Source organism: Salmo salar, chromosome 21 (assembly GCF_965601325.2).
Source record: "Salmo salar chromosome 21, fSalSal1, whole genome shotgun sequence".
NCBI lineage: Eukaryota > Metazoa > Chordata > Actinopteri > Salmoniformes > Salmonidae > Salmo > Salmo salar.
In genome coordinates this window covers 5076080-5103453 of record NC_138311.1, presented here as the reverse complement: position 1 = coordinate 5103453, position 27374 = coordinate 5076080, and the positions used below count along the sequence as shown (strand labels likewise).

At 40.5% G+C, this 27374-nt stretch overlaps 1 protein-coding gene across 3 annotated transcripts in view; it reads left to right on the top strand.

The window, feature by feature from the left end:
- The window catches only part of nalcn (sodium leak channel, non-selective), a 363467-nt gene that overhangs the window by 94751 nt on the left and 241342 nt on the right, over positions 1–27374 (top strand). For all 3 annotated transcript variants that reach the window (XM_014163790.3, XM_014163789.3, XM_014163792.3), the window contains 3 exons: positions 558–700; positions 2660–2764; positions 17297–17383. In XM_014163790.3, coding sequence (XP_014019265.1) covers positions 558–700; positions 2660–2764; positions 17297–17383 — 335 coding nt within the window. The remainder of the gene's footprint in view (positions 1–557; positions 701–2659; positions 2765–17296; positions 17384–27374) is intronic.

Below are 27374 nucleotides of genomic sequence, written 5' to 3'. Positions count from 1 at the left end.
TATGTAATTATACAGTTAAAAAACAACCTTCAAGCTTCTCTATTAGGAATGCTAGGAAGTCATGTATAAGTATCATCCTCAAAAGGGATGACTGTTTTATGGCTCCTTGTAAGCTCCAAGTAATCTCTTTCATACAAATGACAAGGGACTCTCAAGGTATTGTGTTTGGGGTGAAAAGGAGGATCTGAAGGAGACTTTCTAATTGGTTACACAAAGGCCTTTGTATAACTCAAATAGTTGATTTAAACATGTGCGTGTAGTATACATGTAGCTCAACATGGGACCACCTAACTTTATTTCTCTCTCACTCTCTCGTCTCTGAGCCTATCTCCACTCTCTCGCTCTTTTTCTCTCACTCTTTCTTTCTCGCTCCCTCTCCCCTCTCAATTAAATACATTTTAATAGAAAAATACTTTAGTATGCATTACAGAATTACTCTTATTGCCAAAACAACTGAAAGGGTCATAAGAGACTGAATCTTTCTTCAGAATTGGCAAGCAATTTTACAACTACAAATTTAATGAACTTATTTGATCTCACTCTCTACCTCTCTCCAGGTACCAGTATCTTCACCGTGTACGAGGCAGCCTCTCAGGAGGGCTGGGTGTTCCTTATGTACAGAGCCATCGACAGTTTCCCTCGCTGGCGCTCCTACTTCTACTTCATCACGCTCATCTTTTTCCTCGCCTGGCTTGTCAAGGTACAAGAGACAGATTTACCTGGCTTGCTACGATCCAGTCCCTTTTGACTGGGCAGATACAGTTATACTCCCTATCATCCCATGGAAGTATACCATTTGTCTGGTAAAAGAGAATGGACCGTAGCAGGCCAGATAAAAGTGTCACTCGTATCTTGTGTGAGGAGACTCTTCTCCTGTGTGGTCCTGTTTGGAACAGTTGGTAAGAGCATGGCGTTAGCAACGCCAAGGTCATGGGTTCCATTTCCCGCTGGACCACCTACAAAAACATATGCACTCACTGTTATTAGACACTTTGTATAGAAGTGTCTGGTAAATTGCATGTACAGGTCAAAGTATTTGGACAGTGACACATTTTTGGTTGTTTTGGCTCTGCGCTCCAGCACTTTGGATTTAAAATGATGCAATGTCTCTGAGGTTAAAGTCATTTGAGGGTATTTTCATCCATATCGGGTGAACAGTTTAAAAATCAGAGCACTTTTGTACATATTCCCCCCATTTTAAGGAACCAAAAGTATTTGGACAAATTCTCTTATGTGTATTAAAGGTCCCCTATTCCTAACACACAATGACTACATCAAGTTTGTGACTACAATCTTGTCAATGTTTTGTTTGTGTTTCAGATTATTTTGTGCCCAATAGAAATGAATGGTAAATAATGTATTTTTTCATTTTGGATTCACTTTTATTGTAAATAAGAATATCATATTTGTCTAAATACTTCTACATGCTACGGATAATCATGAATGCATCGTGAATAATGATGAGTGAGGCACAAATATCATACCCCCAAGACATTCTAACCTCTCACCATTACAATAACAGGGGAGGTTAGCATTTTATATCATACCCCCAAGACATTCTAACCTCTCACCATTACCAATAACAGGGGAGGTTAACATTTTATATCATACCCCCAAGACATTCTAACCTCTCACCATTACAATAACAGGGGAGGTTAGCATTTTATATCATACCCCCAAGACATTCTAACCTCTCACCATTACAATAACAGGGGAGGTTAGCATTTTATATCATACCCCCAAGACAATCTAACCTCTCACCATTACAATAACAGGGGAGGTTAGCATTTTATATCATACCCCCAAGACATTCTAACCTATCACCATTACCAATAACAGGGGAGGTTAGCATTTTATATCATACCCCCAAGACATGCTAACCTCTCACCAGTACCAATAACAGGGGAGGTTAGCATTTTATATCATACCACCAAGACATGCTAACCTCTCACCATTACCAATAACAGGGGAGGTTAGCATTTTCTGGGGGGTATGATATTTATGTCTCTGTAACTTTCACCTCATAGTCATTGTATCATTTCAGATCCAAAGTACAGAGCCAAAACAACAAAAATATGTCACTGTCCAAATACTTTTTGACCTCACTGTATCTTTCTGAATTTGATCAATTTAGTCAGGTGTGTGGTACAGTAGATTCCTCCAGTCTAGACAAATACATTCACACCTGTGTCGTTTGCTCACTTCCATTCCCTCAAGAGTTAGATGGAGATGTAGTTATTAGACAAGTGAACTGTCAAGGAGAAACAGGTCATAGTGATACATTAAGATTCTGTCTAATTCTATGAGACAGGTAAAGTAGAGCTACTCTACCTGCCTAGTTAGATGTCACCTATTGCTCCTCTTTAGTGAGAATATCAGTGTACTTTCTAATTGGACTAATGACTAAGAGCAAGACCAGCTCAGAGACCTGAAGAAACAATCTTGTTTTCGTTCGTTATGATCTTCTCTCTCATCTCTTCCCCTCTTCATTGTTTGCTCGCTGTCTCTATATCACTCTTTCTCTCTCACTGTCTCCTTCACCTTTTCTCTTTCTATTTATCTCTCTCCCTTTATCCCCCTGTGTATCTCCTCATTTCTTTCCACCTCTCCCCTCCCCCCTCCCTCTCTCTCTGTCTCCGTCTATCTTTCTCTCTCTCAGAATGTTTTCATTGCGGTCATCATTGAAACGTTTGCTGAGATCAGAGTTCAGTTCCAGCAGATGTGGGGGTCCCGAAGCAGCACCACCTCTACTGCTACCACACAGGTACTGTTACACACACACACACAGACACACTTCAATCAGAGCCACATTAGAGTATTTATTTATAAAGCCATAACACTTTTGTCAAATTATCAAATAACATCACAGTTAGGTGACTTCCGGTTGTTCAGAGTAAGACTTGCTCACTGGGTTGAGCAAACAAAGCCAGGGCAGAAACATTGCTATGGCAGGTTTGATTAAATCTGCTCCTCCAGTCTCAATGTAACTGGTTCATCCGCCCACTATTCATTGGTATCCCAGCTGCCTGAACAATATCATGACGAGGAGAGAGGACATTTTCTATTTCCCTTTCTCTCCTGGCATATTGAAATAAGGGCATCGCAATCAGATTTAATTCAGCAAATGCACTGTCCTACCCTCTGGGGTTCAGTGCATATGCCCAGTGTTTGAAAATGCATATTTAATGTGAAAATGGCCTTTCTCTCATCCATACTATTTTCATGACTCAAATATAATGATGATTAGTTATGCAAATGAACAGGTTTAGGGCGGCATGTCAGACATCATATGGAGCGATGGTTAGAGGATGGAAGAGGCAGGAATGGCATAATACACACACGCATACACGCACGCATGCAAACACACATACGTATACACACACACTTTCAAAAAAACAGAATTCATTTGCTGCTTTGTAGAGATTTCTACTTTTGTTAACTTTTAACATTGCTTTGGGAAAGGGACTGTATTTTATTTATAATATGTGGTGCATGGAGAAAATAGTCCCTTTCTGAAATTAAAATGCATGACCCTCCCTTAACACTTGATCCGCTAAAGCAGTCTTTTTTTTTACGTCATTCCCCCTCCGTCCTTGACTTTTACTAAATACGTCTATATAACACGCTGTAGGTGTTAGAATCTTAATATCACAAACAGAACTGGAGTTCTGTCAGGACCTGTAGGAGGGCATGACATTTTTTGGAATGGTTTTCACCCATTGCCCCTCCTTCTCCCAACAGTAGGGCCTGCTTTGCTCCTTCTTCCGACAGTTGAAAGTGCAGAGCCCAGCTGATAATCATCCAGATAATTGCCTTGAAACTGAACCTAAACTATACCGAATCTAATTTCACACATATAACAGATTAAATAAATGAAGTAAAGTATTATGGGGGAGAATGGGTGAGTTGATGAGCGAGGGGAAGCGAACGATGCATAATTATGTCATCACCAATTGTGAAGTAAGAACAGAGAGGGCCATACTATTGTATTCATCCATTCTAATCATAATCTTAAAATGGTATGTACCCTATATCAGTCCATGCTCTCTGTTGGTAGAGCATGATGTTTGCAACGCCAGCATGGTGTGTGCAACGCCAGGGTTGTGGGTTCGATTCCCACGGGGGTCCAGTACAAAAAATGTATGAAGTGTATGCATTCACTACCGTAAGTCGCTCTGGATAAGAGCGTCTGCTAAATGACTAAAATGTAAAAATGTAAAATGTACTCTGGCCTACTTGGAGTAGGCTAGACAACGAGGGTGTGCAAGGGGAGAAATGTCACCATGGACAAGTTATACACCTCACTGTCTTTGGGAACAAGTTTATTGCAAAGAAAACAAGTCTATGAACAATGTGAGATGGGAGATGGCTCCCTCTGTGCAAAATAAGGCACCTGCACAGCCGTTGTACTCCACAAAGAAGAATTACAAGACAATGGGGACTCAATAAAGGGAACACAATTAAGAGAAAACCGGAGACTAATTTGCACTACAACCAAACAAAGTTATGTCTAAGTGAGTCACGCAAGTGAAAGTTATGAAAACAGCTAAATGAAATCCAACTGATTCCATTGCGTGATGATGCACACAATATAAGCACAAGATGACAATAATTTACTATTTGACTGCTGTCATATCGACACTTATATTCATTATAATACCATTATAGCTTTTGTGCCAAGGCACTCATATAGGCTACAGTAACAAAAACTAATGAAAATCATATTGTGTTATTTGAAATAAAATGCAAATCATAACATAAACACAACCAAATGATTATTTCTGCGGTAGCATATATGAATTACACTGTTAGAACGTTGCAGTCAGAATGACTACTCATTAGCTTGAAGGAGGTCCATCGAGGCCCAGCGGTTTTAGTTTTAAGCAAAATATTTTTTCACACGACACTCCCTAAACGCTTGGGAAAAAAACAAGTGACCCTCTCTCTACCAGAATAATGATAAAAACATAAAGTAGATAGCAGGGAACATGCCTACAGTTTGATCTCGCTCCTAGGACAGACCAGAGCCTTAGATTTGTAATTTGGCTAACTGTTTTTCACCTCGAGGCATTATGTGTCAGCATTCTGATTATGATAGCGCACAGGGCTGTAGGCCTGAAGGTTGTTGGTTTGCTGACCACTGTGGACCAGCTTACTCTCGGATCTTGCCATCAATCTGATTTCAGTTCGCAACCCTGATAACTGGTTTTACACAAAATTACAGAATTGGAGTGCATTGTTGTAAGCCTATTTATTGGTTTGTCCTACCTTCATTGGGCAATATCATTCCTCTGTCACGTTCCTCTTTTACAATTTAATTCCAAATGTATGCACATAGCCTGTCTGGGAAAATGACCTATAGGAGCATTACGATTCGCAGGCCGAAACAAATTAATATAGGCTGTCAATGTTTATTTCCAGTCAATGTATATGTATATCATATTTATACTGAACAAAAATATAAACACTACATGCACCAATTTCAACGATATTACAGAGTTACAGTTCATATAAGGAAATCAGTCAATTGAAATAAATTCATTAGGCCCTAATCTAAGGATTTCACGTGACTGGGCAGGGGCACACTGGGGAGCCAGGCCCAGCCAATCAGAATTACTTTTTCCCAACAAAAGGGCTTTATTATAGACAGAAATACTCAGTTTCATCAGCTCTCTGTGTGGCTGGTCTCAGACGATCCTTCAGGTGAAGAAGCCTGATGTGGAGGTCCTGGGCTGGCGTAGTTACACGTGATATGTGGTTGTGAGGCCGGTTGGATGTACTGCCAAATTCTCTAAAACAACGTAGGTGGCTTATGATAGAGAAATGAGCATTCAATTATCTGGCAACAGCTCTGGTAGACATTCATGCTGTCAGCATGCCAATTGTACCCGCCCTCAAAACTTGAGACATCTGTGGCATTGTGTTGTGTGACAAAACTGAGTGAATCAAGTGCACTATATAGGCCTGTGTGTTTTTGAGTGTGGGTGTGTGTGTATGGGTGTATAGCCTGGCAGAGAGAGTGGAGCGGTATGGCAGTGTTCAAACAGACTCCAAGTGTTCACACACACAGCTCTTCCAGACATTTGGCCAGCTGTCAGCGCAGAGCCAGACACAGCCTACAGGAGATGACAGACATACACATGAGTCATACTGAGAGCGGGAGAGAGTGTGTGTGTGTGTGTGCGTGTTTTTGGGTGGGTAGGTGGGTGTGTATTGTTGTATGGGCCTGGCAAAGAGTAGAGCAGTATGTCAGTGTTCACACAGTCTCCCTCCCCTCACACACCATCTCACACACTCTCTCTTACACACACACACACACACACACACACACAATAAAAGAGCAACCAGTGAAGAACAAAAACCATTGTAAATACAACCCATATTTATGTTTATTTATTTTCCCTTTTGTAGTTTCACTATTAGCACATCGTTACAGTCAAAACTGTTTGCTGCTCTGGCACCCCAATGGTGGAACAAGCTCTCTCACGATGCCAGGACAGCGGAGTCAATCACCACCTTCCGGAGACACCTGAAACCCCACCTCTTTAAGGAATACCTAGGATAGGATAAAGTAATCCTTCTAACCCCCCCCCCCCCCTTAAAAGATTTAGATGCACTATTGTAAAGTGGTTGTTCCACTGGATATCATAAGGTGAATGCACCAATTTGTAAGTCGCTCTGGATAAGAGCGTCTGCTAAATGACTTAAATGTAAATGTAAATGTAAATGTTGCAACACTGTATATATACATAATATGACATTTGAAATGTCCCTATATTATGCCCCTATAACAGCTAATTGGGATCCTAATAAAATACCAAGAGTGAGCGTGTGAGGGGAGGGTAAAGGTGTGAACACTGGCATACTGCTTCACTCTCTCTGCCAGGTCCATATACCCTCACATCCACCAAAAAACAGATAGACACCCCATATGAGAGAAATAACCATTCTCGACCATATGACTCCATATTTTAGAATTTACAGTTTTCACAGCAAGAATCAGGACACATTGAATCGGGTCAGGGAATACAAGTGCATTTTTTCTGTTCTAAATGTAGCTCATCCTTTTCAAAGATTGAACAGCACTGATTTGTTTTCTTACCTTTTCCCAATTCTCCCGAGAAAAGGTTGAACCTGAAAGTTTTGGTGGTTGTCTAATCTCTCTTTACCAAAACATTGTTAAAAGTTAACCGTAAGTAGACATCTCTACAAAGCAACAAAGGAATCATGGCTCTTTGAAAGGAAGGTAGAATTGTATTCTGTAACAAAGTCTTCTGTAGCCTTTCTCCACTTTAATGGGTTCTTGTTGTGTATTAGTGTTGGGTTGACACCCACATTATAGCAGTGCATTTTAATGCTGCCTTAGTCCCTCTGCATCATAACACGGACAGATCATTGGAGGTTAGAAGTACATTATTTCTTTAGCCTCCACCATCAAAATAATAACAATTCAAGGAAATGCTTGTTTGTGTAGCATTTTAAGTTTGGTTTCAATACATTTACCGTTTTCTCTCAAATATTTACCACATTGAAGTTTATGATCCAACCTTAAAATGTTTTTCCTGCTGTGGTTGGATATTGTATGTCTGTATTCTTATGCAAATAGTCAAAAATCAATATCCCACTTACAGTGGAGGTTTGAGCTTAAAACCTGTTGAAAAAAAAGAAGCTAGGATATGCATATTATTAACAGATTTGGATAGAAAACACTCTGAATTTTCTAAAACTGTTTGAATGGTGTCTGTAAGTATAACAAATCTCATATGGCAGGCAAAAACCTGAGAAAAATACAAGCAGGAAATGAACATTTTGTGGCTGTACTATTTTCGAGTCATTGCTAATAGAACACACAGTGACAAAGGATTCATTTTGCACTTCCTACGGCTTCCACTAGATGTCAACGATCTTTATAAAGTTGTTTGAAGCGTCTATGATCAACAGAGACCGGATGACAAGGAAGGGAAGTTGACGTCCCTGGGATGTCGTCACTTCATTATTGCGCGCACATGCGCGTTCATGTGAGATGACACTTTGTATTTCAAACGTTTATCAAGACACAGGAGAGGTGCTGTTGAAATATTTATCCGTTTCACGTTCTCAAGGCCCTAAAGATTGATGCTAAACAACGTTTGACATGTTTGAACGAACGTAAATAGATTTTTTTTTTACTTTTCGTCGTGACTTTTCCCCCCCCGCCCTACATTTTGAGGAGCCTACTGAATGCACTAACAACATGGAACAACTTGGAGTTATTTGGACATAAATTATGAACTTTGTCGAAAGAAACAACATTTGTTGTGGATCTGGGATACCTGGAAGTGCCTTCTGATGAAGATAATCAAAGGTAAGGGAATATTTACAATAGTATTATTGATATTAGATGGTTCCAAGATGGTGCTAACCTGTATAGCCTAGCCTATTGTTCTCAGCATAGCACCCCGTTTATTGCAAAGTGTGATTTCCCAGTAAAGTTATTTTGAAATCTGGCAATGCGGTAGCATTTACGAGATGTTAATCTATAATTCTTTGAATGACAATATTATAATTTACCAATGTTTTCGAATAGTAATTTTGTAAATTGTAATTTTGTAAATTGTAACGCTGATTCACCGGAATAATTTGAGGGGGAAAAAAATCTGAATTTCACCGCCACTGTAAAATGCTGTTTTTGGATATAAATATGAACGTGATGGAACAAAAAATGCATGTATTGCCTAACATAATGTCCTAGGAGTGTCATCTGATGAAGATTGTCAAAGGTTAGTGCATAATTCTAGCTGGTTTTCTGCTTTTGGTGACGCCTGTCTTTGAATTGACAAAACATTACACACAGCTATTTTCAATGTACTCTCCTAACATAACCTAACTTTATGCTTTCGCCGTAAAGCCTCTTTGAAATCGGACAATGTGGTTGTATTTAGGAGATGTTTATCTTTCAAATGGTGAAAAATAGTTGATTGTTTGAGAAATTGAAATTATTAGATTCTTGCAGTTTTGAATTTCCCGCCATGGTATCTTGTCAATAAATCCCGTTAGCGGGATCAGAGCGGGAAGGGGTCCCCAACAGGTTTTAACCATTCACATTTAATTTACGACAGTGAAGGTTTAAAGTGTGATTTCAGTGCCAACAGAAATTGTATTTCAATTCTATAATTTTTCCTTTGTATTAAGATATGGAATTTTATATTTTTGAATTTGTAATGCACAAATTGAATCATTGCGTTCATAAATGTAACTTCTATTTCATAATTTGAAACTGATTTGAATGAATATTGCATTCAGTTTTAAAAATAAATTTCAATTCAATTGAATATTGGAATGCAATATTTATACAGTATTTATACAGTAAATTCAGTTTCAGTATGGTAGATATTGCATTCATTGTCTTGAATCAAGTTTACAAACTATAATTTCAAGTTTATCGAAGTTTTTTATATTCAACTTCTCGGATGCATTCAGTTTTCAAATTCAGTTTCAAAACCAGAGACAACATCCTGGTACTTTTCCAGCCAGGAAAGGTAGATCAGAACAGATAGAATCAAACGCTCTCTGTGGTAAACAGAAGCTTCTGGCGGATTCTGAAGCCAATGTGGCATGTTATATTTTTCTTCCTATGAATTTGTCTCTAGCATTTGAACCGTTTTGGTTTGAACCAGATCTCCTGGATATCACAAGGCTGTGTTAGCCACTTAGCTAAAGCCTATAGGGATAAGTTCAGGAAGTTCATGTGAAGGACAACATGCTACTTACTTGACAAGTACCTCTTTCCCCTGATTCAACTAATAACGAGATGCGAACCTTGAACCGCTGCCTCACAAATGCATGTAACCACCCCCCTGAAGTGTTCCAACCCACCGTGTTATTGAAAAAGGCACAATTGAAGAAGGCAAGGGCTATACTTCTGGCTGAGGAGTACGTTTCACAGATCCCGATCTGCTGTATTCACCACCTAAACTCACTCCACAGCGACCCCAGTGGTTGAATCCAGTGGCACCATTGTATAGGATGCCATGCTGGCTGCTTAGCAGGTACCCTCTGACTTCTGCCTAAAAAACACATGTGAACACCCTCCTGAACATTCTAACCCATCGTGCTATTAAAAAGGGCTGAGGAGTAAGTTTCACCGATCCCCAACTGCTACACTAAGTCTTCAAGATCCAGCAAGGTTACTCATCAAAAGAGCGTAGTCTGTTGATACATGCTTATGTGATTAGCAACCTTGCCTGAGACGTGAAGACGTGTTAGTTTGACGTGTTAGTTTGTGTCCAGTGGCGGTTGGTGACGTTTAAGATTAGGGACAATTCTGAAAAAAATGTATGAGCACGGCCTTATTTCTATTACAATATATTGGATGATTGTCATTCATATTCCATTCCCCCAGCTCAATGTAACATCGATAGGTTAGGCTACTACATGATACATAAACATTTTCCCTATACCCATCATGAGGTTGCTACAACCTAGACTATGAATTAAAGTTTACAATGTAGCTACACAGGTCGAGAGACAAATTGGAGTAATGGTGGCAGATTGACACATTCAATACCGCCTTGCAGACTCTTGCCTGTATGTAGCTGATCTAGGGTGTAATCATTAATCCAAACAGTTGCAATTGAGAGTTTCTATTAGACAAATTCAGGTATGTGTATTCCTGTTTCCTTTCCGTTTGCTTCCGTTTAAGAAATGCTTTTCAACAGAATTGACAGAATGAATACACCCCTGATCACCCGCACACAAACAGTTCACTTTCATAGCATCCACATACAAACAGCCTAATCACTTTTCTCATTGTATAATTCCTGCTCACATCTCTCCTCTTCTCATCTTTTCCCTTCGCTTGTGGACTTCAGTGCACAATACAACAGCTGTCTGTGACCAGGTGAAAAAACCTTTCCAAGCCAAACCTTCATACATAACTGCTAACCACTACACACAGCCTACATCATTGTCACTATATTAGCTAATGTCATAGTCAACATAGCTACTAGAACTAAAGCGTTAGTAAACCCGATACAATCATGTAGTACAGTGTACAGAAAGCAGTTTAGCAGTTACACCGGCGGGCCCCCGGTGGCAATAGATTAATAAAACCAAAAGCTTACCTTGACGTGGAAGAGTTCTAGTGTTGAATAGCCTTAGCCAGCTAGCTAACATAGTACCCTTCTCTGTTTGAGCCGAGTGTTTAAGTAGGATAAACTAGCCAGCTGCATTCGTTAGCTAAGTGAAAGTGCAACAAATACAACGAAATGCTGCATGCTCTCTCTCTCACTATCTCTCTTGCTTCTCCTTATTTTTTTAAGAAATTAAGTTGTTCAAATATTGTCTTTCTCTTTGAGTCAACTACTCACCACAATTTATGCACTGCAGTGCTAGCTAGCTGTAGCTTATGCTTTCAGTAATAGATTTATTCTCTGATCCTTTGATTAGGTGGACAACATGTCAACTTGTTCTTCAAGAGCTCTGATAGGTTGGAGGACATCCTCCTGAAGTCATCTTAATTACTGTGTAAATCTATGGAAGGGGGTGAGAATTATTGAAGTCAATGTACCCAGAGGTGGAAGGAAACGAGTTGTCCTCTACCTACAGCATGGTGCTACCCCAGAGAGTGATGTTGAGGCTACTGTAGACCTTCATTGAAAAACTGTGTGTTTTAATCAATTATTTGGTGACGTAAAAACATTTTGTATAGTTTTACCTAAAAAGGATAATGTTTTTAATGTTTGACAATTTTTATTTTGATGAAATTCACTGAGGAGGATGGTCCTTGCCTTCCTCCACTGTGTTAGACGTGTTAGTTTCAAGTCTCCAGCAAGGGTAGTTAATATAAAGGTAACGTGACTGACTGGGTTAAGATTGTGTTAGCCTGCTGAGCTAAAGCCTAGGCATTGGTCATGTGACTTGGATTGTTCTCTTCAAGGAGGAGGTGAAAGGGGGGTGAAGTGTAACACAGGTGGTTCATTTGCATTTGCTGGCGCACAGGAGACCTGGGTTAGAACCCCATCAGTCAAACAAACACATGTCTTCAGGTCTCAGGCAAGGTTTCCCATCACATGCATGAATCACCAAACCACCTATGTTGCACTTTCACTAAATGGGCTGCACAGATCCTTTTGCTTATATTTGCCACAGAAAGTGTTGTTGTTGTGAAGTAGGCCTGATTTCAAACCCAGTCAGTTAGTTTGGTGCTGTGATCTCTGAGTATGTGTTTGACCAGATACAATGCTATTTTACTGTAAACAAATTGACAACAGACTCTCATTACACTTATAGGAAGGACATTCAACAAGCACGGCACTTACACAAATGGCTGATGATTGGCTGAGAGAAATTAAAAAGATGAAAAGATTGTAGGAGCTGTTTTGTTCGACTTCAGTGTGACTTTTGACATTATCGATCATAGTCTGCTGCTGGAAGAATGTATGTGTTATGGCTTTACACCCCCTGCTATATTGTGGATAAAGAGTTACCTGTCTAACAGAACACAAAGGGTGTTCTTTAATGGAAGCCTCTCCAACATAATCCAGGTAGAATCAGGAATTCGCCACGGCAGCTGTCTAGGCTCCTTACTTTTTTCACTCTTTACTAATGACATGCCACTGGCTTTGAGTAAAGCCAGTGGGTCTTTGTATGCAGATGCTCAACACTACATCAGCTACTACATTGAGTGAAATGACTGCCACACTTAACATAGAGCTGCAGTTAGTTTCAGAATGGTTGGCAAGGAATAAGTTAATCCTAAATATTTCAAAAACTAAAAGAGTATTTGGGACAAATCATTCACTAAACCGTAAACCTCAACCAAATCTTGTAATACATAATGTGGAAATTGAGCAGGTTGAGGTGAATAAACTGTTTGGAGTAAGCCTGGATTGTAAACTGTCAACTTGTTGATACAGCAGTTGCTAAAATGGGAGAAGTCTGTCCATAATAATGCGCTGTTCTGCCTTTTTAACATCACAATCAATAAGGCAGGTCCTATAGGCCCTAGTTTTGTCGCACCTGGACTACTGTTCAGTCGTGTGGTCAGGTGCCACAGAGGGACCTCGGAAAATTACAATTGTCTCAGATCAGGGCAGCACAGCTGGCCCTTAAATGTACACGGAGAGCTAACATGAATAATATGCATGTAAATCTCGCATGGCTCAAATTGGAGGAGAGACTGAATCCATCACTGTGTTTTTGTAAGAAGTGTTGACATGCTGAATGCCCCGAGGTGTCTGCTTTAACCTACTAGCACACAACTCGGACACCCATGCATACCCCACAAGACATGGCACCAAAGGTCTCTTCACAATCCCCAAGGCAAGAACAGACTATGGCATGTGCACAGTACTCCATAGAGCCATGGCTCTGTTCTCCTCTACCTTTCCTGGCTGGCAAAGTTCCAGGTTGTTCTCTCTGGTTTTGAATCTGAATTTTGCTAACTGAATTTGAAAACTGAATGTGAATGCATCTGAGAAGTTTGAATATACAAAACTTTGATCAACTTTAAATTATAGTTTGCAAACTTGATTCACAGACAATTAATGTAATATCTACCATGTTGAAACAGAATATATACAGTGCCTTCGGAAAGTATTCAGACCCCTTGACTTTTTCCACATTTTGTTATGTTACAGCCTTATTCTAAAGTTGTTGAAAAACATTTTTTTCCTCATCAATCTACACACTACCCCATAATGACTAAGCAAAAACAGGTTTTTAGAAATAACTGAAATATCACATTTACATAAATATTCAGATCCTTTACTCAGTAATTTGTTGAAGCACCTTTGGCAGTGATTACAGCATAGAGTCTTCTTGGGTATGATGCTACAAGCTTTGCACACCTGTATTTGGGAAGTTAATCTCATTCTTCTCTGCAGGTCCTCTCAAGCTCTGTCAGGTTGGATCGGGAGTGTTGCTGCACAGCTATTTTCAGATCTCTCCAGAGATGTTCGATCAGGTTCAAGTCCAGGCTCTGGCTGGGCCACTCAAGGACATTCAGAGACTTGTCCTGAAGCCACTCCTACATTGTCTTGGCTGTGTGCTTAGGGTCGTTGTCCTATTTGAAGGTGAACCTTCGCCCCAGTCTGAGGTCCTGAGTGCTCTGGAGCAGGTTGTCATCAAGGATGTCTCTGTACTTTGCTCCGTTCATCTTTGCCTCGATCCTGACTAGTCTCCCACTCCCTGTCGCTGAAAAACATCCCCACAGCATGATGCTACCACTACCATGCTTCACTGTAGGGATGATGCCAGGTTTCCTCCAGATATGACGCTTGGCATTCAGGCCAAAGAGTTGAATCTTAGTTTTATCAGACCAGAGAATCTTGTTTCTTGTGGTCTGAGAGTATTTAGGTGCCTTTTGGCAAACTCGAAGCGGGTTGTCATGTGCCTTTTACTGAGGAGTGGCTTCCGTTTGGCCACTCTACCATGAGTGCTACAGAAATGGTTGTCCTTCTGGAAAATTCTCCCATCTCCACAGAGGAACTATAGCTCTGTCTGAGTGACCATCAGGTTCTTGGTCACCTCCCTGACCAAGGCCCTTCTCCCCCGATTGCTCAGTTTGGCTGGGCAGCCAGCTCTAGGAATAGTTGGTGGTTCCATACTTCTTCCATTTAAGAATGATTGAGGCCACTGTGTTCTTGGGGTTCTTCAATGCTGCAGACATTTTCAGATCTGTGCATCGACACAGTCCTGTCTCGGAGCTCCACGGACAATTCCTTCGACTTCATGGCTTGGCTTTTTGCTCTGACATGCACTGTCGACTGTGGGACCTTATATAGGCAGGTGTGTGCCTTTCCAAATCATGTCCAATCAATTTACCACAGGTGGACTCTAATCAAGTTGTAGAAACATCACAAGGATGATCAATGGAAACAGGATGCACCTGAGCTCAATTTTGTGTCTCATAGCAAAGGGGCTGAATACTTATGTAAATAAGGTATCTGTTTTTTATTTTTAATGCATTTGGAAACATTTCTAAAAACCTGTATTGGCTTTGTCATTATGGGTATTGTGTGTTGATTGCTGATTAATTGTTTTTATTAATCAATTTTAGAATAATGCTGCAACGTGACAAAGTGGAAAAAGTCAAGGGGGCTGAATATTTTTAGAGGGCACTGTATATAATGAATTTGAATATTAAATACAATTTAAATAAAACATGTTAACTTAATGCAATTCAATTCAGTTTCAAATCATGAAATACAAGTAAAATTAATGAATTCAATGATTTAATTTGCACATTACAAATTCCAAAATATGACATTCAAATTCAACATTCTAATACAAAGTAAAAATTATGGAATTTAAATAAAATGTATTTTGGTACTGAAATCTCTCCATAATGTTTTTCAAAATCTAAAAACATTTTGAGATCTGAAACAACGGTATTTTTTTCTCAAATAAAATAGCTTCTGTTGGGGGCTCCCGAGTGGCGCAGCGGTCTAAGGTGTGCATGCAGTAGTGCTAGAGGTGTTACTACGGTCAGGGGAGGGTTTGGCTGGTGGGGCTTAACTTGGTTCATCACGCTCTAGCGACTCCTTGTGGTGGGTCAGGTGCCTGCGGGCTGACCCCGGATGCCAGTTGAACGGTGTTTCCTCTGACACGTTGGTGCGGCTGGCTTCCGGGTTAAGCTGGCGGGTGTTAAGGAGCGCGGTCATGTTTTGGAGGACGCATGACTCCACCTTCTCCTCTCCCGAGCCCGTTGGGGAGCTGCAGCGATGAGCCAAGTTCGAATAATTGGGGAGAAAAAAGGGGGTAAAATACCCCACAAAAATAGCTTGGTTGTCGTATGTTCCTCAGTGAGCGATTTGTTTACGTCCTGGTAAATGCCTCTGGCGTCAAGACAGAGAGTTCTACGACCTTGAAAACAATTCATATTTTCTGTCGCTATCAAATGTAATTATATTCATGGTGTCACGCCCCAGTCTTTTATTTATTTACAGACAAAAACGGCAATTAGTCGGCGCAATACGGCAAGCTGTCAGTCACGGGGGCTAGCGCAATACGCCTTTTACTGTTTTCGTTTGACTCGAGTGGGTGAAGACTGATATTCCACTAATAAATGGGGGTCCTTGGGGACTGGGAGGATGTATGACTTATCAATCATAGAGCATATATCAAATGACACCCTATTCCCAAAATATATAGATTTTTTTCCCAGGCCCTTTCAAGTGACACCCTATTTTCTGTATAGGGGACTTTATTTGACCAGAGCTGCTCAACTGACACCCTATTTCCCATAAAGGTCACTTCTTTTGAACAGAGCTTTTCAAAAGACACCCTATTGACCACTGGCTCAAAAATGGTGCACTACATGGGGAATTGGGTGTCAGATGAGCAGCTCTGGTCAAATAAAGTCCCCTATACAGCAAATAGGGTGTCACTTGAAAGGGTCTGAGATTACACATCCATCATTCCATTGTGTTTGAGTACAGCAGTGTACACCATAAACCACTGAGTGACTGATTGACACAATTGAGGGGAAAGGACCTGGGTTTTCAATAATACTTTCAGAGTATCTTTCAGAGATTTTGCTGCTGACAAAAGCATGTGTTGGTTTTTCAACATACGCACAGCAAAGTCAATGGTGCATTTTTTAAGATGAATGTGTCTCTTTTCAGTTTAGCCCAAATTGGCAAGACTGGTAGTCCTCTGCCTCCTATCCCAGTCACCTCTCCTCCTGTCCACAAGCCTGGATGCTAGTCTGTTTGTGCTTGTAGCCAACCTGTCTTTGTTTTGGGGGGCAATGTAGCATTGTTGAATGCAGTGTTGGTCAGGCAGCCAGACAGGCTGTCCATACAACTGTCAGAATACAGTATGTACACGTACACACATATGTGTATGCACATGCACAGACACACAAACAGACAAGTATGTTTGTTTGACAAGGATGGGAATAGAACTCTCAACATCCTCAGTCTTCGTTTCCAAAAACAGTATGTGTTTGAAAGGGTGTGTGTGTAATCATGCATGCATGTATTTGTGATTGATGCAACTCCACAATCCAGCTGCCTGGTGTGTTTGAGGCCCTTAGATGTGTGTGTGTGTTTGTTTGTGTTTGTGTTGTGTGTGTGTGTGTGTGTGTGTGTGTGTGTGTGTGTGTGTGTGTGTGTGTGTGTGTGTGTGTGTGTGTGTGTGTGTGTGTGTGTGTGTGTGTGTGTGTGTGTGTGTGGTCCCTCATGTTGTGTCTTACTGGTCACAGATGTTCCATTAGGACTGCCGTAGGGTGTGTGTGTGTTAAAATGTGTGTACATGCTTATTCTGACAGTTGTGTGTGTGTGTGTCTAACGTCTTGTGTTTGTGGTCGCAGATGTTCCACGAGGACTCGGCTGGAGGATGGCAGCTTGTTGCTGTGGACGTCAACAAACCACATGGCCGCGCACCAGCCTGCCTCCAGGTACAGACCTTTGAGATAATAGCAACACCACTGTCATCACTCCTGAACATATCACATGAACACAGACACGCGTGCACGTCCCCAAACAAGGCCAAATTCTATTAAAATACAAATTGTTTGGGGTGGAGCTCATTCGAATAAAACCCATTGTACTTTGCAAGTGTTCATTTTTATATTTACATTTTAGTAATTTAGCAGATGCTCTTATCCATAGCGACTTAAAGGCTCTTCATGGTCAATCCGAGGTCTGCAGTGGCCGTACAGCATTTACTGCAATGTGGCCTCCGCTGAAGTATTAGCATTTCATGCTTGCGCTTTGAGGAGATGTCATACGCAACCAATAAATTGGTCTGCACCACACCACTCATAGTGATTCAGGGATAATCGCTATAGCCATCCAGCTAATTACAAGCAACTGGCTAAACAAAAAGACAAGATGTTGGAGTCTGTTTCCCTGTGCTTGACATAGGAGCTCAGCCAAGATTGCATGAAGTAAAAATGTTGGACTGTTTTCCCACCTGCATCTCCATCCCGAATCTCCCTATTTCCTCCCAGCACAATTAGCCTACATTTAGACTATTGTTTCTATGTGTATTTCACACTATGTTGAGGTAAAGGATTATAATGCTTGTATGGAGGTCAAACCCCAACACATGTTCATGTCATCAGCCAGCTGCATACAGTTAAAAACTACTTTGACTACCACCACTGATTTCTGTATATTAGCTATGCTACCAGTTTATACAAACAGTAGTTAGCATTTAGCAGTCACTTTTTCTAAACCTGAAAAGGGACAACTAATAAATGTTATGCAGTGAAAACAGTCAAATATATACAAATTTGATTTTAGTAACCAGATTGTGGGCCTGTTACAATACATCACAAATATCCACTTTGTTAGATCAGATTTGTTGAATATGCACCAATTCAACGTCCTTCTATCCCCAATGGTCCGCGTTCCATTAACCGCTTCGACGCATCTGTCACTATCCCAAACCTTTCCCGGATTTCAATTTTTTTTTGTGTCTTTGAAATACCTACACAAGGTATCCTGATTAGCCTTTCATCAAAGTTCTCCATGTTTGTTGTCAAGGAAGTGAATTTGTGAAATACAGGATGTACCTCTACCATCAACCAATCATGTCAATGCGGAGCTATGCGGAGTGCTCCGCATTGTTACAAGATTTGGGAGGTGCACGGCATTGCCGTACGGAGCTCGATTTGGACTCTGTGAGCCTGCGGAGGATCCGCAGTTGCGTCACACCCTCTGTACGGAGCCTCCATATCACATTTTCAGATCAAACATAAATTGGCTTTTATAGTCAGTTCCTTCAACTTAACAGATTAACAACCACATATCAAAGTCATAGCAATAAAACATTTTGAAATGTTTTAAAAATACAAATACATTAATTTTGACACATCTTTAACCTCTTGGGGCTAGGTGGGACGCTAGCGTGCCACCCGTGGTGCACTCCATCAACAGCAGGTGCATTTCAAGAGCGGCAAATTTGAATCCAAATAAATGTCAAAATTCAAATTTTTCAAAAATACAACTATGTTACACCATTTGAAAGATAAACATCTCCTTAATCTAACCACGTTTTACGATTTCAAAAAGGTTTTACGGCGAAAGCATAAATTTAGAGTATGTTAGGACAGTACATTTACAAGAGTTGTGTGTAATGTTTTGTCAAGTCAAAGACAGGGTCACCAAAACCATAAAACCAGCTAAAATGATGCACTAACCTTTTACAATCTCCATCAGATGACACTCCTAGGACATTATGTTAGACAATGCATGCATTTTTAGTTCTATCAAGTTCATATTTATATACAAAAACAGCGTTTTACTATGGCATTGATGTTGAGGAAATCGTTTCCCTCCAATAACCGGCAGTCAAGTCAGCGTCAGAAATTAAATAATTAAAATTAGAAAACATTGGTAAAATATTATATTGTCATTTAAAGAATTATAGATTTACATCTCTTGAACGCAATCAACTTGCCAGATTTAAAAATAACCTTACTGGGAAATCACACTTTGCAATAATCTGAGCACTGCGCCCAGAAAAATACGCGTTGCGATACAGACTAGACGTCATGTTGGGGAGATCTAAAATCGAAAATACTATGTAAATAATCCATTACCTTTGATTCTCTTCATCAGATGTCACTTCCAGGTATCACAGGTCCATAACGAATGTAGTTTTGTTCAAAAAAGCTCATCATTTATGTCCAAAAATCTCCGTCTCGTTAGCACATGATGTAAGCCAGCCGGACTTCTCGTCATGAACGAGGGGAAAAAATATATTTCCGTTCGTTCAAACATGTCAAACGTTGTATAGCATAAATCATTAGGGCCTTTTTTAACCAGAACATGAATAATATTCAAGGTGGACGAATGCATACTCTTTTATAACGTATTGGAACGAGGGTACCCAACATGAAGTAGCGCGCCAGGTGTCTAATGGGACATCACCGTTCCATGGCTCTTGTTCGGTCAGATCTCCCTCCAGAAGACTCAAAACACTTTGTAAAGGCTGGTGACATCTAGTGGAAGCAATAGGAAGTGCCAAAATATTCCTAAACCCCTGTGTTTTTCAATGGGATAGGTTTAAAGTCAATACAACACATCAGGTATCCACTTCCTGTCAGAAAATGTCTCAGGGTTTTGCCTGCCAAATGAGTTCTGTTATACTCACAGACACCATTCAAACAGTTTTGGAAACTTTAGAGTGTTTTCTATCCATATATAATAAGTATATGCATATTCTAGTTACTGGGTAGGATTAGTAACCAGATTAAATCGGGTACATTTTTTTTATCCAGACGTGCAAATGCTGCCCCCTAGACCCAACAGGTTAATGTATTTTGTAACTTTGTAATGTTGCTCATCTCTATATACATACACACACACACACACACACACACACACACACACACACACACACACACACAGGTTGAGAATCGTTTGCCTCTATGGGGAGAGAGTTTCTGTGTGATTTATCTCCCCCATATAGTGTGCCAGTAATGTACAGTAGGCCTAGCTATTCACTGTGCCAGTAATGTGCCATTCACTGTGCCAATTTGAGGAACATTTGTCCTTTTTGGCAGTCTGAGCTAGCAGAAGCAGCAGGACAAGATGCTACCATTGTCTGTCTGTCTGTCTCTGTGTCTGTCTCTGTGTCTGTCTCTGTCTCTGTGTCTGTCTGTCTGTCTCTAGTCTGATTTTGAAGGAGAACTCTCACTCATTCACTCACTCTCTCTCACACACACACACTCCTTCTCTCAGTTTCAGTGGTGGGTTATGTAAACCAGCTAGAATAAGAACAAAAGTTTTGTTTTCTGATCACATTCCGTCAGACATTCCCAGTCTACTTAACATGAAACAGACAGACAGAAACTACCTATTTTTAAAAATAGGAATGTTGGTGCAAAATGAATTACAGTTAAGGCAGTTACCTTTCCCCTTTAGAAAATCTACCGCTCCCCATAGAACATAGTTTACTTCCATTCTAGAATACAATCCCATTCTAGAGGAAGAACAGCTCGATTTCCAATGGTGCCTTAATGTAAGTTCTCCTTCAAAATCAGACCAGTGACAAAGAGACACACAGACCATGGTGGTATCTTGTCCTGCTTCTAGTTCAGACTGCTAAAAGGACAAATGCACAATAGATGACACACACACAACTCCCCTCCGACACACACAAACACAGCTTGTCACCTCATTGTGGTTACATTTCCCTGTGTGACTTCAATAGGCACGTTGAAACACATGCGTAGATGTGGCTGTAATGGCAAGGCTTGTGATGACCGATGAGTTTTAAATGACATATAAACGATGGCTGTGTCGTCGCCGCCTCCTGGTCGGACCGATCAGAATGGTCGGGCTTTAAAGGTAAGGGGAAAGCAGCAGGCATCGCTTACAGCTGTCTCAATGTTGATGCAGGAAAGGCCAAGCACTTGCTGAGAGAGAGAGAGAGAGAGAGAGAGAGACTGAAGGAGAAACTCCCGATGATGATGTATTATAATGTAAGCAAGCAGACAAAAACGCACACTCTCTCTCACACACACACAAGTACCTATGCAAAGCCCATGCATGCACACACGTTCCATCAAGTCGGTGCCTTTTGAGAAGTGTAATTTTTTTGTTCGATTTCACCTCAACAAAAGCAACAAAAACAACTAGGGCTTTACAAAGAAGGGCGAACTAAGTAGGTTAAAATCTTAAAGTGACACAGGGTTGATGGAGGGACAAAATGTCAAAAGTGTGTATTTATGCACTTTAGCAAGTCTTTATTCATATAAAAAATCTGATTGAATTCTCTACGGTATGTGGTTTATATTAAAGTGCACATCATTTAATATAACAGTAATAGAATATAAAATTCTGTATTGTTGCACAATGTCTACTCAAAATATCAAATGGACACAAAAAGCACTCTTTTTATGCATCGACCTACATACAAAAATACACACACACACACACACACACATGCTGGAATGAAAGGCCAAGTTCTACTCCCAAGCTGTTCTACAGATTCTTTCCCCCAGCCATAACAGTTAATGAAATGACTAACCGGACTATTGCATTGACCTTTTTTTGCACTGACTCTATGCACACTCACTGGACACTCACACATACTTACACACACACACACTACATACGCAAAACACACACACACACACTACATACGCAAAACACACACACACACACACATTCATATTAACGTCACAGACACACATACACACATTTTCATACTCTCCACATACACTGCTGCTACTCTGTTTATCATCTATCCTGATTGCCTAGTCACTTTTACCCCTACCTACATGTAGATATTACCTCAACTACCTCGTACCCCTGCACATTGACTCGGTACCGGTACTCCTTGTATATAGCCTTGTTATTGTTATTTACTGTGTTACTATTTTTGTTTGCTAATTGTATTACTTTTGAACTCTGCATTGTTTTAAAGGGGCTCGTAAGTAACCATATCTCTGTAAAGTCTACACCTGTTTAATTCGGTGCATGTGACCAATAACATTTGATTTGATTTGATTTCTTGAGAGACTGCCAACAGAGCTCCTGTGGCTCTGACAGAGGAAGTAGCTGTGATGGAAACTCCCTTTGATGATGGAGTACCACGATCCAAACACACATACTCACTGGCAGACACACACGCACAAGTGCACACACGTATACATACAGTACCAGTCAAAAGTTTGGACACACCTACTCATTCCAGGGTTTTTCTTTATATTTACTATTTTCTACATTGTAGAATAATAGTGAAGACATCAAAACTATGAAATAACACATATGGAATCATGTAGTAACCAAAAAAGTGTTCAACAAAATATATTTTATATTTGAGATTCTTTAAAGTAGCCACTGTTTGCCTTGGAGAGCTTCCATTCAGTCAGCGAATAAAACTGCTTCGCCAGGCCAAATACACATGAATATCTTAACAGTCTTTACATCTGTTATAGACATGTTTGCGCAATGGGAAACCTATAGGCCGTCAGGGTGTGACATGTTTGTGATTCTGAAAGGACAGCAGCCGTAATACCGGCACACTCATGTAGGAGAGTGCACTTTTTGTAAAACACAAAGGGCCAGTGGTGTAGTGGAGGATATACGCAGGTATAAGCCGTATACCCACTTTTTTTCAGTGGGCATTGCGTATGCTCACTTCTTAATCCCTACTGATGTGTATCAAAGTAGGGTAGTGGAGTTATACGACTTATCAATTATCTAGTACAATAGAGAAATCATGCACAAAGTAGCCTACACAATCGCAAAGCAGGTGAAATATATTCTCAAGGGAGCCTCACACAGCCTAGTTTCAGTAGAATATCATCTGCAGGCAGCAAGTGTGTGTAGCTCTCAACTGGTTGTGGCATGGAGAAAAAAACACACAAAATAGCAGTTGGTTAGAAGCCCGCAAAACGGAAGCCATCCCCTCCGGCGCCATTCTAAGCAGACAAAAATGTGATGCTCTATAAAGAAAAGTATAATATTGAGAGTGAAAATCCAAAGATCTGTATGAAAACTCAGAAAAAAACATAGGAAAATATTGGATTAGCAGTCCATTCACTCAGACATAATAAGCCAGTAGGTCCCAATAATAACAAAACAAAAACATTTAGCATTTCCCAATCGAAATGTACAACTATTACTTCCTATTGCAAAAAACATTTCACGTTTAGCACACAAAGTAACCGGTGACCTAAAGTTTAAATGCAACAAGTTTCACACACAAGTTATTTTCAAAGATATGACTAAATAACAGCAAGCATGCTGCAAAAATTAACACAGTTCCACTCACCAGATTATGATAATTTGAAACATAACTTCTTGTTGAAAGTTAGTCTTGAAATGAGAGAAGCTAACATTAGCAACAACATCCTTTTTGATAATTCCTGTTGCAGCCACTGCAAACTAGCTGACAACAAAAGCTAGCTAAACTGTGGGAAAACTACTGCTCGCTATTGCACAGTGACCTGTTAAAAGTTTCCATACGTTTTTTTGTAAAAATGAACCCACCCAACAAGTCAAAATGTAATTGCTTGATTCCACTGTCGCTCCAAAATGTTGCCCCATATACAGTTGAATGGCAGATGCCTTATATCTAGCTTATGATGGCCAAGCCAATGGCTGACTTAGCTAGGTAGATTTATCTCCCCAGAGACTAGCAAAGAAAAATCCTGATTGGATATTTTTTTCCTCTTCAGTGTTAACCCTTTCCTTTCCAACAAAACCTGAAGAGTTTAAATCGGAAACATTGTTGAAAATAATAGAATTATTATGATTATTTTATAAATCCTTAGCTCTTCTCTGAAGGCGTAGAAGGCCCATTGTTCCCCACTGAGTTTGGGTTAGTAATAATTTGTAGAGTGTCTCTATTTTCCATCAGCATTTATTCTATCTGAATGTTTAAAGAATCCATATGTTGTTCTGAAATATGAACACAGAAATACTGGACATTTTGAACTCTTATGGTGCTGATTTGACAAAATTACAATCATGGTCTTGAATTGGAATCAAATTTGTCTGGTCTCGGTCTTGACTCGGACCTGTTGTTCCCCTCCTGGTCACCGTCTTAACTCGGTCTCACCCCCTCTCCAGTCTTGGTCTTGAATCGTCTCACTTAGGTGGTCTCGAACAAAACACTGGTGTTTACCTCAAGCATTTTCCAGGGGCTAGAGAGATTGTGTGGAATATTCTAGGTCCTCAGTGATCATGATGGTGGGGTAGATGGATACATAGGGATGCAGAAATGCACCAACATGGTAATTGCAATACTGAACGGAATGTTGATAAACTGTAGTGTGCATCCGGATCCAAATAAGAATATAAACACTGCGTCCCAAATGGCACCCTATTCCCTATATAGTACACTACTTTTGACCACAGCCCATAGTGCACTATGTAGGGAATAGGGTTCCATTTGGAATGTACAGTGTCATAAGTATTCACCCGCTTGGATTTCTTCACATTTTATTTTGTTGCAAAGTGGGATTAAAATTGATAGAATTGTATTTTTTCGTCAACGATCTACACAAAATGCCATGTAATGTGACTAATTTCAGTAAACTATGTGTATGTCACGTGTCACTACTCCACAGGAGAGCCATTCGAATGTAAACTTTATTTTATTTTATCAAAATGCATTTTTTGGCAGAAATGTCTTCTGGAACATGGGAACTTTCGTGTGCCTTAATATGCCATCTGTAAATATGAATACACATTTTAAATTATGAGCCTAGTTGGTTTAGCCACAGAAAAAGCCAGCAACCTTCCCACTAGCCATGATTGGCTGCGATGATGCAGAGATATCGAGTTTTGAAATCAGTGGAATTAGAGTATTATAGCTAAGGAGATGGAGAAAACACCTGTCTCCAGATTACATCTTCAAACTAAGGGCAACCATGGCATCTGTGACAGAGAGGGAGAAGCGTCCATCCATATATACAGGTAAAATAGTTAGCTAGCTACATTTTCAGAAATGACACGTTTCTAATTTTGACAAATTCGTTTTCATTTCAAGTTAAAGTGTACTGTTAACTAGCTAGCTAACATTAGCTGGCGGGCTCGCTAGCTAACATTACGAGTATGATCTGTGTAGTAATATTATTCATAAAAGAAATACAAAAATGAAAAATAAAGTACATTACAATGATAGATTTTACTTTATGAGGACTGAATGCTGAGTTAAGGCTGCCAGGCTTGCAAGGACAGACCAGATACAACTTCAATTAGCACTGAGGTGTGAAGTGAAAGGTGTCAGGGGCCTTTGGGCCCAACAAGTGGCAGGAGTCCCCTTTGAAGCCCCCTTATGCAGTTCAAAGAACACCCAGTGGCATTTTCTACAAGAAATCTGTATGACACCTACTCCCGTTGCCTGCTGCACTGCTGCTTGGTTTACACCTGGTGATCTGTTCACCATCTGCCCTGGCTTTCGCTCACCTCCAGCACACACACTGTTGGGGCGAGTGACTCTGAACTTACAATGGCTAGCCCCAAGTCGTTATATATTAAATTTTTTCTTGCACAGTTTCCTATTTTGCTATTTGCCTCATGACTCCTTTTATTTATTTATTTCACCTTTATTTTACCAGGTAGGCCTGTTGAGAACAAGTTCTGATTTACAACTGCGACCTGGCCAAGAATAAAGCAAAGCAGTGCGACAAAAACAGAGTTGCACATAAACAAACGTACAGTCAATAACACAAAATAAAAGAAAAATAGGAAAAAAATAGAAAAATCTATGTACAGTATGTGTAAATGTAGGGAGGTAGGCAATAAATAGGCCCTTGAGGCGAAAATAATTACAATTTAGCGTTAACACAGGAGTGATAGATGTGCAGATGATGATCTGCAAGTAGAGATATTGGGGTGCAAAAGAGCAAGAGGGTAAGTAATAATATGGGGAGGAGGTAGTTGTGTGTGCTATTTACAGATTGGCTGTGTACAGGTACAGTGATCGGCAAGCTGCTCTGACAGCTGATGCTTAAAGTTAGAGAGGGAGATATAAGACTCCAGCTTCAGTGATTTTTGCAATTCGTTCCAGTCATTGGCAGCAGAGAACTGGAAGGAAAGGCAGCCAAAGTAAGTGTTGGCTTTGGGGATGACCAGTGCAATATACCTGCTACGGGTGAGTGTTGCTATGGTGACCAGTGAGCTGAGATAAGGTGGGGCTTTACCTAGCAAAGACTTATAGATGACCTGGAGCCAGTGGTTTGGCGACGAATATGTAGTGAGGGCCAGCCAACGAGAGCATACAGGTTGCAGTGGTGGGTAGTATATGGGGCTTTGGTGATAAAACGGATGGCACCGTGATAGACTACATCCAGTTTGCTGAGTAGAGTGTTGGGGGCTATTTTGTAAATGACATTGCCGAAGTCAAGGATCGGTAGGATAGTCAGTTTTACAAGGGTAGGTTTGGCAGCATGAGTGAAGGATGCTTTGTTGCGAAATAGGAAGCCAATTCTAGATTTAATTTTGGATTGGAGATGCTTAATGTGAGTCTGGAAGGAGAGTTTACAGTCTAACCAGACACCTAGGTATTTGTAGTTGTCCACATATTCTAAGTGAAAACCATCCAGAGTAGTGATGCTTGTCGGGCGGGAGGTTGCGGGCAGCAATCGGTTTGAAGAGTATGCACTTAGTTGTACTAGCATTTAAAAGCAGTTGGAGGCCACGGAAGGAGTGTTGTATGGCGTTGAAGCTCGCTTGGAGGTTTGTTAGCACTGTGTCCAAAGAAGGGCCATATATATACAGAATGGTGTCATCTGCTGAGAGGTGGATCAGAGAATCACCAGCAGCAAGAGCGACATCATTGACATATACAGAGAACAGAGTTGGCCCAAGAATTGAACCCTGTGGCACCCCCATAGAGACTGCCAGAGGTCCGGACAACAGGCCCTCGGATTTGACACACTGAACTCTATCTGAGAAGTAGTTGGTGAACCAGCGAGG